Source organism: Anoplopoma fimbria, chromosome 10, assembly GCF_027596085.1.
Source record: "Anoplopoma fimbria isolate UVic2021 breed Golden Eagle Sablefish chromosome 10, Afim_UVic_2022, whole genome shotgun sequence".
In the NCBI taxonomy this organism is placed as follows: domain Eukaryota; kingdom Metazoa; phylum Chordata; class Actinopteri; order Perciformes; family Anoplopomatidae; genus Anoplopoma; species Anoplopoma fimbria.
The window spans coordinates 11,120,934-11,133,949 of NC_072458.1; the positions used below are offsets into that span (position 1 = coordinate 11,120,934).

Genomic DNA, 13,016 nt, shown 5'->3' on the forward strand with positions numbered 1-13,016 from the left:
AATTGAACTACCTCAGAATTGTACTTATGTGCAGTACTTGTGTGAAGTACATTTACTTTTAATGCTTTAAGTACATTTTGCTGATAATATTTCTGTTCTTTTACTTAGACAGAAAATGAAAGCATGGATTGTATTGACATTGTTGTATTGGTACTTGTACTAAAGTAAAACATCTGAGTACTCCTTTGACCACAGGTGGAGTCTGTGACACTGGACCAAGCCGTGTTGTGTCCTGTAAAATAATTGTGTTTGCGGTTGAGCCTCTGTAAAGTGCTATTCTGAGTGTAGTGAGTGTTGATGTGGCGCTTGGCCGTGTTTTTTAGCCCAGCAGTAAGCAGTCATTATGTGGGCTGCTGTCATTCAGATGCTCTCCATGTCGGTTTTAAAGCAGTCAAGAGAAAAACATGTCCCTAAAAACACACAGAGGCCGCAGCCAAAACAATGACCCAACCGCCGAGGGACATTCCTGTGTGCGTATTCCTTAATTTAATGCAATAACATCTATCTACAGCTGTGGGTTTATCTGCACCAGCTGCCTCCGCCTGTGTTATGTCAGGCCTGTCCTCTTCCTGACACTGTGTAGGAATAACATACCCCTTTGCAAATTCCTCAAATTCCCAATCGTATTTTTGTATCGGGAGAACACTGGGACGGCAGTTTCCAAGTGAAACACTCTCTTCCTTTCACCCCGCTCCGCTCGTTTCCATTGGCTAAACGAGAGTCCCGTCCTGCCAGGCTTGGGGTGTCACACCACCAGATCACAGGAGAGAGTGACAGCCCTCTGATGCATGCAGCAGAGATGTTTGCGAGGTGGACGCTGTGGAAACATGCCTGCTTGTTTTTCCCTCCACCAGACTGGCATTGATGGTGACTAATGTTTTCCTGCATGTGGGCAGTTATTAACTTCTTCACCAACAGACAGATGGGCTTTGTGGTGCTCAAGAGCAAAACACACTGACACTCTGGGCCACACCCGCTCTCTGTTAATTGTAATATGTTCCATTTCATTTTAATAAAGCAGTTGTGTGCTGAAACAGAGACATTTTTGAGGGGCCAAGTTAATTGGGAGCATCTTTATTCATAACTCCTGAATGTATTTAAAAAGAAAAGGCTATTTTGTGTTAGTTACAAACTTCAAACCCAACTACCAAAACACAAGGAAAGTGTTCAACTCATTAGCTAGTCCAGTGGTTCATCAAAGAAGCTCATGTTGTTTTTAGGGCTGCAACAATCAGCTTGAAAGAAAATGAATATGAAACTATTTTCATAAATGATTAAATGTTTAAATAATTATTTTTAAAGCAAGAATTCCAAAATATTCTCCAGCTTTACAAAATGTCAGTATTTGCTGCATCTGTTTGCAAACCACTATGAAGTCTATATCTTTGGGTTTTGGTCAGATAACTCTGGGAATTTCATAATTTTTCACAGTTTTGCAACATTCTATAGAAAAAAAGATACATCAATTATTCAAGAAGAATTCATAATGAAAACAATTGTTATTTGCAGTCATAGAAACGGTGAGGATGTAACACCCAACCTTTTCATCTCATGACCCGAAGTCATCACAGGTTGGGGTCTTGGTGCGCACATGAGTGCAGCTCAAACGAGAGATTTTCCCTTTTAAGATTCATTTGAATGACTTTTAGAGGCCTGATCAAGTGAAGTGTCCATGTTTTACACCAACAAAAAAAAAATGACAGAAAGAAAGTATTTGTGTACTGCTGACATATTCTTTTCATTCTTATCCCTTGAATCATAGTGTGACCCCTCAGGTTGGAAACTACTGATCGAGTGTGATGCCAGTCCCCCAATCACAAGATAAACTTGCTTTTTGACCCCAAGTATTATTGGAGTAGTCTTGCACAAGCAGTTCTCATCTGAGTTTCTTTTGTATCCTTCAACAAAAAAGAAAAGTTATTTGGTTTTCTTTGCGTACTCTTTTCTGCCCCCTCCATGACTGGCAAAGTTGCGGACACGGTGGATCTTGGCCAGCTGGCTCTCTATGGTCTTCATGATGTCCACGTGGTCCGGGATGTGGACGTAGCGAACGTTCCTGCCTGTGATGAACATGTCCTGCAGCTTGGTGAGCTTGCCCCGACTGTCTCTGTACAGCACGTCCGCCAGACGTACGTTCATGAAGGCGTCCACGTTGACCACGCGTCCCCGCGCCGTGCTCTCGTTCCTCAGGTCCACCGTGGTTACCTCTCCCTGCAGACCCTGCAGCAGGACGACCATGCTATTCTCTGCGATTGCGCGCTCCCTGATGGAGTTGAAGACTTCAGCTACAGGCGCCGGGCCCGCTGGCGTGAATTCAGTGCCCTCTGACTCCATGGACGCTGATGTAGGGGATCTCCAGAGGACAGGGGATACCTGCAGACAAGCAGAAGATTAGCTGTTACCATACAATTCATTAACAACGCTGTAAATTCCTATTTACAGTGTAACATATTTTAGTGTTGTTTGTCCACAGGGTGCATGTTATTTGTCTAAATATGATGACCATAATACATTTTAAACTAACTCCTCTGAATCAAAACCAAAAACTGGAAAATATGAAAAGTTCTAATCAAAACAACTAAAGGTTAGAGCTGAGAGGTGCTCAGAACATCCTTCATTTTTAGACTTTCTGTTATAAAAAAAAAAAGTTAATTTGAAAATACAAGCCAGGACTTGGTTTAGGTTTAATAGTACCATGATCAAATAGAAAATATCCGCTTTATCCCTCTAATTAGGCATTTGCAAGGTGTAACTGACGATAGCGCTGTCTTTGCTTAATTTGATATATATTGTAGCCACAGACTTAGGAAGAGCACTAATTAAGAATCCGTCAGCAGAGATGCACAGCTACTGAAAGGTAGGCTACAGGAGGTTTCCAAGTAGAAACAGGGCAGGAATTTACATCCCTTATAACAAATCGCCTTCGCTACTCTAATGGGCATATACTCGAAATACAACATAACGGTTTCTGTCTTATTTATGATATTGGTATAAAAGTATGAAGGTTACTACAGCAGATAGTCATTTTCATATTCATGCATCTTTACCTCAAAATAAGCTGTTTTATTGTTAGACAGAGAAACTTGGTTTATGCTGGTAGCATACTTCAACTGTTAGCTTTAGCAGGGACCAATCAAGGACGCCAGCATCTCCAGAGAGCAAATGTTACATATAATACTCTAGGACATTGTGTGTTGAACATACCTGAATGAGTTAAATCCTTATATCCTGATAAACCCCTCACCACAATCTTTGCAAGTGGCGATAAACCGTTCAAACATTTCAACAAGTTGTTTTTCCCGCAACAAGTCCGAACCAGGAAGCGCAGCGTGATGACGTTTCACTGTGCGTCGCAGATTTGCGTCAACGTAGAACAACATCGCTCTCTTCAGGCAGCTTCAGAAATCACTTATAAACGGTTCAGTATAAATTGTTATCCTAAATGTATGAATGTCCACAATAATATAGATGCTTAAACTCTCTATATGACACAATTGTATTTATCTGTAAAAACATGTTTTCATTGCATGTTAATTATACATCCCCATATATGTAAATACATTTGTTTAATCAAGTTTAAAACTCTTTTACATAAGTGTCCTGTAAACATAGTTCAAGAAACATAAAAGACAGAATTATGAAAATTGAATAAATATATGAACAGAATAATCAAGTTTCTTAATTATGATCAGAAGGATCATGTATAAACAGCAATAGATATTCTTTTTTCAAGGAAAAAACAGATATATAGAACACTCAAATTCCTAATAAATAAATACAAGGGATAAATACAATCATAATGTGACCTACTACATATTTAATAATATTTTCTGTAAGTTATTTATAATGCATCCAATGTATTTATACATTTTAAAAAAGCTCATATTCTTGTATGATATGACACAGTACTGTATGCCTAATCTAACCCCAAGTACACATGTATTTCAGATATCCTTTGATAAACTTGATTTGCATGCACCATATTTCCCTTAATGGCCAGATCCTAAGGGAATTTGGTCAATAAATTAAAAATTGAATCATCTTTAAAAAATAATAAAAGCAAACCAATATAAATCTTCTGTCTCTCCACTCTTTATCAAGATCACTGCATCAGGCTTATTTAGTCTTACATTGTATTTAAAAGTAGAACACAAACAAAACTGCATTCATGTGGCACTTTTTCAAGTGCTAATAATATAAAACAGCATGAGTCCTTGTATAGTTATTGTACTCGCTAACCTTCCTCAATGTTAAACAGCCAGGTGTCGAACAGAATACACCAACAACTGCATATTTTACAGGTTAAATCAAAGCTCACAGTGACAGTTAAAGTCATTTGACCTGAGGTAAAGAGTTAGGCAGTAAAGTTGAAACGATAAATTAAACCAGTTTAAACAACACAACTGGGTCAGAGGTCGTCCATCATGGCCAGCAGGTCGTCTCCTTTGCTGCTGCTGAGATTTTCCGGCTGCTCCTCTCCTTCGGCAAACTGTCCGGCGATTTGAGCCAGCTGAGTCGCAACATGTTCGTCCTGAATCAAACAAAAACCCAGACGTAAAATTAAAACTGCAGTCTATAAAAGAAAAGTGGGAATGAATCTCCTGGTCTTTTTTAGTCCACTACATTTATTTGACAATTACAGTTACAAGTTACCTTTTACATATAAAATCTCATATGCTTGTATGATATGATGCAGTACTATACTCCTAATCTACCAAAAGGATTTAAAGGATTTAAAATTTGCCCAACATTGATGAACTTTCAGTGAGTTTGTGACTATAAGCTGGCTTGTTGACAGTCTACAGTATTACATCATCCTACCTGCATAGCTTGAATATTTATCACTCCGAACAACGACTGCTCAGCTCCACCTGAAGCTCCCCTTTTAACCAAAATAAAAGTATCATGGTAAATATTGTTATTTTAAAAAGCAGAGAATGAGTAAAGCAAAAAAAAAAAAAAAGCACTCACGCGTCCTCCTCCTCTTGGTCTGTAGTAAACAGGTTGATCCGAAAGCCAGTTTCAGTTTCTGGCATGTTCTCGGCCTTCATGCTGCCCATCAGACGAGCCAGCAGGTTCAGCTCCTCCTTGGCCAGCAGGTTGGGAACGTCATCCTTCTGCAGCAGGATGGTGTGGATGTACAGGAAGGTTATACATGAATAGAGAGCAGGTCTCAAGTCTGGAGTATACTCTCTGTGATGCATAATCAAAAGCAAAATGTGAATTGTGCTGTGAAGGAAAAAGTATAATTTTTCAGCAAAATGTACTTACAGTATTAATTAATAATTAAATTAATTAATTAAATGTTATATAATTTCAATATTAATAATATATATATAAAGAAACTAGTAACTAAAGCTCATACAAATGCAGTGCAGTAAAAAGTAGAATATTTGTTTTTTTGAAATGCAAGAGTATATTACGTAAAGTACAAGTACCTCAACATTGTACTTTAAGTAATTAAATAAGTACTTAAATAAACTGGCATTGCACTTATATATTTATGTAAAAAATGTACTGGAGGACTATATAGTAGCTTGCTGCCATTTATGAAGGTGATGTGGCATACCATACCAAATATCATAGAAAGCCATCAATGGGAGCATGTGTTGAAGCTTCTACTTTCTTTAAGCAGAGCTATTCTTCTGTAAAATGTATTTAAATTAATTTTAATGTAGGTGAAGTGCTGCCTATAGAACTGTGCAGCTATGGAAAAATGAACACATAATATAATATGCATAATATCAATATAAAAACTTTAGTAGTTTAATTACAACTGGATTTTTTCCTGCTATTGAAGTGTCAGAAATAGGGTTGTTACCTTGACAGAATGAGACTTGGATGTGTGTGTCTCCTCTGGATGGTTCCCAGTGTACCTTTTTTTTTATTCAACACAAAACACAAAATACAGCAGTGTCATCTTCTAATCCACTATTTTATCATTCATATAAACTATGTGGTGTAGTATCAATACAGTTCACACGTACATGTTAATGCCCAGTCTGATTACTCTGTCCCCATGCAGTTCAAAGCATCCCTGTCTGATGGGGCTGGTGTAACTTCCTCCTGTGGGGAACTCGCCACGTCTCACTTCTCTGCCCTTCCTGTCAAACATCCTGTGGAAACGGGAAGCAGATGATGACACTCTGGAATATTGAGATCTTTCTTATAAACTGTTATAATTTATAAGAGACTCAACACAAGAAAATCTTAAATGAAGACATATCAGCTTGTCATTTCCAGCCACATTAGATGCCAGTATATTGTCTGTGTGTAAATGATGCCCAGCAACCTTGCTAAAAAGTTGGCTATACTTTAGCTAGGCCTGTGCTGGTCAAAGAAATTGTTGGCAAGTTGCTAGTTCATAAATTTCCATATACACTAGATCAAATTGAAATAACAGATTATTCAGAAATAAAATGATACAATTTCCAAGTAGAGAAGCACAGAAATAACCATCAGTTTAATTGTGTTGTAAAGACCAGCCTTAACTTGAGAAGCACAAATTGCTTTTCTAGCTAGCCTCGGTTAGCCACTGTTTGTTTGTAAAAAAATAAATAAAAAAAAAACGAGTATCTGCTGTTCAAAAGTAAAAAAAGCTGTTATTGAAGCAACAAAGATCTACAGCCCCAATAAGGCTTTGAGCTTAATCCAAATGTTCATGTGCTAACATGCTTAGAATGATAATGAGTTGACGTTTAGCAGGTATAATCTGTACCATGTTCACCATCTTAGTTTAGCGTGTTAGCATGCTAACATTAGCTAATTGTCATCAAACAAAGTACAGCTAAAGCTGATAGGATCATCATTGGACAAATGGCAATGAATGTAAAGTTAAAGTCATTGGGGGGACATGAACGTCTAAGCCCAATTTTATTCCAATCCTGGATAATTAAAGCCTTTGACTTGTTGGTGGTGCTTGATGTAAAGTCAGAGGATCCCAAAAGTCATTAGGATTCCTCCTCTGGGGAACTTGAATGTCTGGACCAAATATCATGGCAATATGTATTTGTCACACAATTTCAGCAGTTTTTGAATGCTAGTGGAAAAATCTGTGTGCCAGCATGTACATGCTAATATACAGTAGTTCAACTGATTTTCTACCAGTCAGAACATATTCAATGACATGTTTGTTAGCTGCCTACCTAATAAGCCCTGGAACATCTATCCCATGAGGCACTGGGCCTGATGTCAACAGGGCAAAACGTCCATTGTGATTCTGGACTTTGTTTTTGAGGAAAATTGACACCTAAGAGGGGGAAATAAAATAATAATAATATTTTAAAAATACTAATTGAAATCTATTTTAAATACGGTTATATTTTAATTTCACTTGTATGGACGGATGAGTTAAAAACAACAGAGGACTTACCCGAACATGCATGTCTTGAAAAAATATTAGCAGTGTTTGTCTGAGAAGCTGGAATTCACCCTCTGGCAAAGATGAGTATACCTAGCATGCATCAAGAAGAACAAAAACTGATCACACAAGATCCAGGTGATAGAAACTGACAGCTGGAATCCAGACAGTATACACTAACTTAATGTACAGACTGTATGAACATAGGCTACTGTATCCTGGGGTAATGGGTTCAAGGATCAGTAATGGAATATCATATTTAAAGGTTGACTATAATAAACGCTCTCAATATACCTCAATGATCTTCCTATGTGTCTCGTCCACTTGGTTCACAACCACAGGAGTGTGTCTTACAAATTCCCTGATTGTATCTATGTGATTGTATGTGATGAGCAGCAAGTCTTTAGGCCGTGGACAAAGGAAGACCTGATATTTGAACGCCATGACCATCAGCTCGTAAAGCTGCAGGAGAAAAAAAAAATAGGAAGGTGTAAACTTTAAGAAATTGCTGCTTCAAACAAACTGACAATTTTTCTACTTTAAACTAGTTTAAAAGCCATAAATTTAAGATTTGGACTTAAGACACAAAAATGAACACTTGACAGTGGACTAATTTTGAGCCTTGCAGTTAAACTTCAAGTGTCATTTAACCATTTCAAATGCTGGAACATAAACCAAAAATTCAACAGTGTTGGGCAGGCCTTCAAATTAATCTTCAGTGTAAAAACACTGTTAACACAAAAATGTCAAATTTACTCAAAAACATATTTTTATTTTTCTTGTACATACCCTGTCCATGCTGGCCGGGTTCAGCCTCATGATGGAGGCGTGCGCTAACCGAGTTAGCACTGTTTTCAGTGTCCTGTGAGAATACAGCTGCTGCGGTTTGAGAAGTTCATCCATAAAGTCTTTACTAAACATGGCCCCAACAATGTCATTCATGACTTTGAGTGGGGAAGAGACAGAAACAGAAAGGTGATTAAATTTGCTATTTTGGGTCATGGAATGAGACGGCACAGTAGGGCTTGTTTTGATGTTAATGCAGCTATGAGCCAGTGTTTCTACACCCAGGTTTTCCTCAACAAGTTTTAAGAATATATACAAAAACGCAACTGCTACATGCTGACTTTGGACAGTCTATAGGGGTGGTAGGCTATATCTACCAGTACAGGTTCTTTTCACCTTTCTGTGATTTTAAAGAGTATATAATAAAGTACACTTTATTAAGCATTACCATTTACAGTTTATGGGAATCAGTAATAGGTTTACCTAGACTTTAATTCATTAAGTTATGTAATTCAAACAGGACCTATCATGCTATATTCCGGGTGCGTATTTTTATCTCAAGTTACAGTTACAACATGTTTACATTCTCATAATCTGCCTTGTTTTTCTCATCCTGGCTGTCCTGCAGCACCTCTTCTCACCCTCTCTCTGAAACGCTCCATTGTAGCGCTTGCTCCTCCCTCCAGAAAGCAAAGTCTGCCCTGATTGGTCAGCTAGCCCGCTCTATTGTGATTGGTCAACATTTCACATTTCAAAAAACTCTTCCACCGGAGTTTCAGCTCCGTCTCTCTCTTTTGTTGTTTGAGGGCGAGCCAAACTAGCCGGAAGGAGTTTTACGTCACTTCTGTAACATTATGACCTCATAAAGTTATGGAAGAGAAGGAAATAATTAAATCGAGCCGTTTCAGGCAGCTAAGGAGCAGTGTGTCTGCGGGGGAGGGTAACTCCTTTTAGGCGTGGACTTCAAGTTTTACACTCTACGGACCTTTTACATGTACAAAAATATATATAACACACTAAAGGAGAGGGAAAAAATGGAAAAGCATAATAGGGCCACTTTAAAGGTTGCTTAATCCCACCAAATCACATTAATTCTAGTGGAGTTAAAAGCTGAGTTACTCTGCTAAAGCAGTTACCCATGAGTTAAGCTATGTTTTTCTCCATCATGATTGGATTAGCTAGTGCCTTGTTTAGTTATGTGAAATAAAACAAAGAATGACCAACATGTTGGCTCATCAAAATGTTTCCTTTGTTCAGCATTACAATTATAGTTAACTAGATAGTAAATTAAGCTTTAGCTAGACGTTGCAAGCTAGGTGACACTTGATATAGCTTTATGGCTAGTTAGCTGTCAAATTGTTTGTCTTTCTATGACAATTTTACATGCTGTTTTCACAAAAGATTACATTTACATGGCAGAAATATTTCATATTTCATATGGTAAAAGAGATACCACAAAGTCAGATTCTTGTCGTAACTCCCTTTTAACCAAAGATGATGTCACTGTGTTGATAAGGGTATTCTCTAGAGACTATAGGCCCACTAATGTATCATACAATTGACTTCAACTCATTACAGCTAATAGTAGACACTACAGGACAATGGTGGAAAGTAACTAACTATACATACTTGCTAAAGATCTGAGTACTTCTTCAACCACTGCTACCGCAACACAGGGAGCCAACTATACAATAGTATGCTAACTATGACATGGATACCTCTTTTTCTGTCATTTTCTGACCACACTCCTGCATTCAAGTCCCAAGTAAGAAGAGAAAGATAATAGACTTGTCATTTTGGAGTTGTTGAGATGCAAAAAAATTTTGAACATGGGACGGCAAGACTACACCTTGTCAGCAGGACAATGACTGGAAGCTATGCACGTAACACATCTACCAAGCCTGTCAGTTCTCTAGACATCTATACCTTTCTCTGAATTGTCCTCAGACGTGTTGTGAGCTTGTAGGCGTTGGTCCAGTATGTAAAGCATCTCTCCACCCAGATTAATGAAAACCAGGGGGAGAGTTCTCACAGACATCTTGAAAAGTCAAAGAAGGGATTAACTCGCAGGCAAAAGCTGGTGCAGAAGTAGGCGTTGGAAGCAGTTGAGCTCCTGTCAGATCAAAGGCACTCTTGTCATTTAAAAGGCATTATCTGATTGTTTCTTGTTTTCAGTTGTCCCTGTAAACAAATTGTCCATGTTAAGTCTTATCTGATCATGCCTCTGCAGATAACCTGTCCCACTAAGAGGCAACAGGTGGTGAGGTAGAGGATCAGCATGCACCCAACACAAGCTTATTGGACAGGATAAGGATGACGTAACAGATAAGCACAACCAACCACGGAAGGTAAATGGCTCAGTGTATATGTTCAATTTATGTATCTCACAAGAGCTTGTGCTTTATAGGCTTGTTGACAATAATTTACAGCATGATGCAAACATAAAGTAATGCTTAATAAACCAAATAATGTCTTCTTCATGAAGCGATAACTTGAACAAAGTATGTGATCATTCCAAAACCATGAGTATTAACTTGCTCTACACTAACGTTTTGGCCATATACTGTAGTTGTTCACACAGATATTGCATACTAATATTTGTTAAATATTTCCTAAAATCTTACATTAAAATAATTAAGTTTAGCTCAAAGATCAAGGTCAAAGGTTCTACATGCAGTGCTTCTAAAGGTTATCTAAACTGACTCTTCCCTGAGTCAAATTTTACTAACTAAACTGTTTTATGATCTGTTCACCTCTTTAACAATGCCCACACATCTTTGTCTCTTTCTCTCTCACTCTCCCTGCCATTCAAGATAAAAGATTAGAGAGTAGGAACATGCAAATTAAAGTTTATCTTTATGCTCGCTGTTACGGCTGCTCGCTCACAAGGGAGACAATTGCCTGTTTGTCCAAGTCATGTCCTCGGGCAGGAGCTTTTCTTGTGAAATGTTTTACAAATTGTCAGTTGAGACGAAATGTAAACATTTGGGAAAGAGAACTGAATAAATCCTGATTTAGCTCACCGGAATATGAATACAATTATGAGGATCCATCTTTGCATCTGGCTTCTCTCTATGTAAGTCAAACATATCATTGGTAATCATATTCTGTTGAAATTTTGTCTCACCATATCTCCCTTTTCTCAGTATGGACAGCTAAATATTTAGCAAGTATTTTATTCATATTTTAACATATTTAAAAAAAGAAAAGTATTTGCCTGTTGTTAAAGAACTGTTTGAATTGCTTCTGCTGTTGAATTAATCAAATTAGCAAATATAATGTGTAACGTGTCTTCTTCCCACCAGAATAACCTTCTGTTCAAGCTCATGGACAGGTTTCAATGATAACTCAATCCTAGATCGCAAATTTTATAACCTGAACTGGATGAAGGATATACCTGAGAATACTCCAGTATCTGCTATCGCCATTCCAGGAACACACGAAAGCTTATCATTACATGGAGGACCACTTGTTAAATGTCAAATTTGGACCTTAGAAGACCAACTTAATGTGGGAATCCGGTATTTTGATGTGCACGCTGGGATTTGGCTCCCCAACCAAAAACACATTTATGTCCAGGATAGACACTGGATGTTTTGGCAACACATTCGATTGGATGAAGTCCTACCAATCATTTTAGATTTCTTAAAAGATAGTAGTGACACTGTGCTGTTGAAAGTGACATTACATGGGTTATACAAAAGAAAAGTTAAAGAACTGATGAAGCAGTTAATTGAAAAGTACAATGATAAAATATGGACTATGTTGTCAGTACCAAACATGCAACAGGCAAGGGGAAAAATTGTTTTTCTCCAGGGTAACACGTTCAGTGCTGGAACAGAAAACCATGAATCGTTTTTCTTTGAAAATGAAAAGCTAAACCCTTTGGAAGGGAAAATAAAGCGAATCAGGCCACACATCTGTGAACATCACATTGTACTGACTGACACTGCAGCATCAAGAATTAAAAGTCCTAAAATGTTTGCCAAAAAAGTAAACAAGCAGCTTTATAACTTTGTGGTGCAGCATAAGAATAGCTCCTTAAATCAAGGTTGCTTAGGTGTCTTGAGCATGAACTTCCCAAGTGCTGATCTTATTCAAAACATCATTCAACTCAAAACATGCAGTTGTGGTAAAGCAGAAGAAAAAGGACAAAAAAATGATGGAGCGATGCCTCAAACAACAATCGAACCGTCCTCTGAACCAGGACCCATTACAGAATCAGCAACATCTGGGCAGGATTCTGAAACATCCTCTGAACCAGCATCTGCAAAGGAATCTCCAACATCTGAACCAGAGCCTGCAACAGAATTATCAACATCTGGGCAGGAGCCTGAAAAATCCTCTGAACCAGCACCTGCAACAGAATTTCCAACATCTGGGCAGGATCCTGAACCATCGACTGAACCAGCACCGGCTACAGAATCACCAACATCTGGGCAGGATTCTGAAATAACACATAAAACAGAACCTGCAACAGAACTACCACCATCTGAGCAGGATGCTGAACCATCCTCTGAACCAGCACCTGCAACAGAATTTCAAACAGTTGGGCAAGATTCTGAAAGAACACCCGAACCAGAGCCTGTAACAGATTTACCAACATCTGGGCAGGATTCTGAGCCAACATCTGTACCAGAGCCTGCAACAGATTTACCAACATCTGGACAAGATTCAGAGCCAACACCTGAACCAGAGCCTGCAACAGAATTACCAGCATCTGGGCAGGATCCTGAACCATCCTCTGAACCAGCACCTGAAACAGAATCTCCAACATCTGGGCAAGATTCTGAAACAACACCTGAACCAGAGGCTGCAACCCATTTACCAACATCTGGACAGGAGCCTGAACCATCGACTGAACCATCGA

General features: G+C 38.4%; 3 protein-coding genes across 4 annotated transcripts; 1 reads left to right on the forward strand and 2 right to left on the reverse strand.

The window, feature by feature from the left end:
• Window positions 1–974: 974 nt before the first annotated feature.
• lsm10 (LSM10, U7 small nuclear RNA associated) lies at window positions 975–3,372 on the reverse strand. Its single transcript, XM_054606459.1, has 2 exons — window positions 3,205–3,372; window positions 975–2,373 (listed from the first exon to the last, which is right to left on the reverse strand). Exon 2 carries the CDS (start codon window positions 2,332–2,334, stop codon window positions 1,918–1,920), a length of 417 nt encoding a protein of 138 aa, XP_054462434.1. The 5' UTR covers window positions 2,335–2,373; window positions 3,205–3,372; the 3' UTR covers window positions 975–1,917.
• A 1,036-nt stretch (window positions 3,373–4,408) lies between these two features.
• oscp1a (organic solute carrier partner 1a) lies at window positions 4,409–10,184 on the reverse strand. 2 transcript variants are annotated; one of them, XM_054606495.1, is made up of 11 exons: window positions 10,073–10,184; window positions 9,865–9,894; window positions 8,150–8,304; window positions 7,655–7,822; window positions 7,373–7,453; window positions 7,146–7,249; window positions 5,988–6,116; window positions 5,822–5,876; window positions 4,972–5,117; window positions 4,822–4,882; window positions 4,409–4,531 (listed from the first exon to the last, which is right to left on the reverse strand). In XM_054606495.1, exons 1-11 carry the CDS (start codon window positions 10,182–10,184, stop codon window positions 4,409–4,411), a joined length of 1,164 nt encoding a protein of 387 aa, XP_054462470.1. The 2 variants fall into 2 exon arrangements, with proteins under 2 accessions (XP_054462470.1, XP_054462471.1); XM_054606496.1 differs by lacking the exon at window positions 9,865–9,894.
• Window positions 10,185–10,364: 180 nt separating this feature from the next.
• Window positions 10,365–12,438, forward strand: LOC129097666 (1-phosphatidylinositol phosphodiesterase-like). The gene is made up of 4 exons (XM_054606574.1): window positions 10,365–10,411; window positions 11,452–11,801; window positions 12,102–12,278; window positions 12,422–12,438. The coding sequence occupies exons 1-4, from the start codon at window positions 10,365–10,367 to the stop codon at window positions 12,436–12,438; spliced, it is 591 nt and encodes a 196-aa protein (XP_054462549.1).
• The last annotated feature ends 578 nt before the right edge of the window (window positions 12,439–13,016 follow it).

What these genes read in the sequence shown, in the direction of transcription:
- lsm10 (XM_054606459.1), bottom strand. Translation starts at nt 2,334, where the DNA reads ATGGAGTCAGAGGGCACTGAATTCACGCCAGCGGGCCCGGCGCCTGTA.
- oscp1a (XM_054606495.1), bottom strand. Translation starts at nt 10,184, where the DNA reads ATGTCTGTGAGAACTCTCCCCCTGGTTTTCATTAATCTGGGTGGAGAG. An exon ending in ACCCGGCCAGCATGGACAGG is followed by an intron (nt 7,823 to 8,149) that starts GTATGTACAAGA and finishes TTTCTCCTGCAG; the next exon opens with CTTTACGAGCTGATGGTCAT. An exon ending in GATGTTCCAGGGCTTATTAG is followed by an intron (nt 6,117 to 7,145) that starts GTAGGCAGCTAA and finishes CCGTTTCCACAG; the next exon opens with GATGTTTGACAGGAAGGGCA.
- LOC129097666 (XM_054606574.1), top strand. Translation starts at nt 10,365, where the DNA reads ATGCCTCTGCAGATAACCTGTCCCACTAAGAGGCAACAGGTGGTGAG. An exon ending in AAGAGGCAACAGGTGGTGAG is followed by an intron (nt 10,412 to 11,451) that starts GTAGAGGATCAG and finishes TCTTCCCACCAG; the next exon opens with AATAACCTTCTGTTCAAGCT. An exon ending in TTTAGATTTCTTAAAAGATA is followed by an intron (nt 11,802 to 12,101) that starts GTAGTGACACTG and finishes CTGACACTGCAG; the next exon opens with CATCAAGAATTAAAAGTCCT.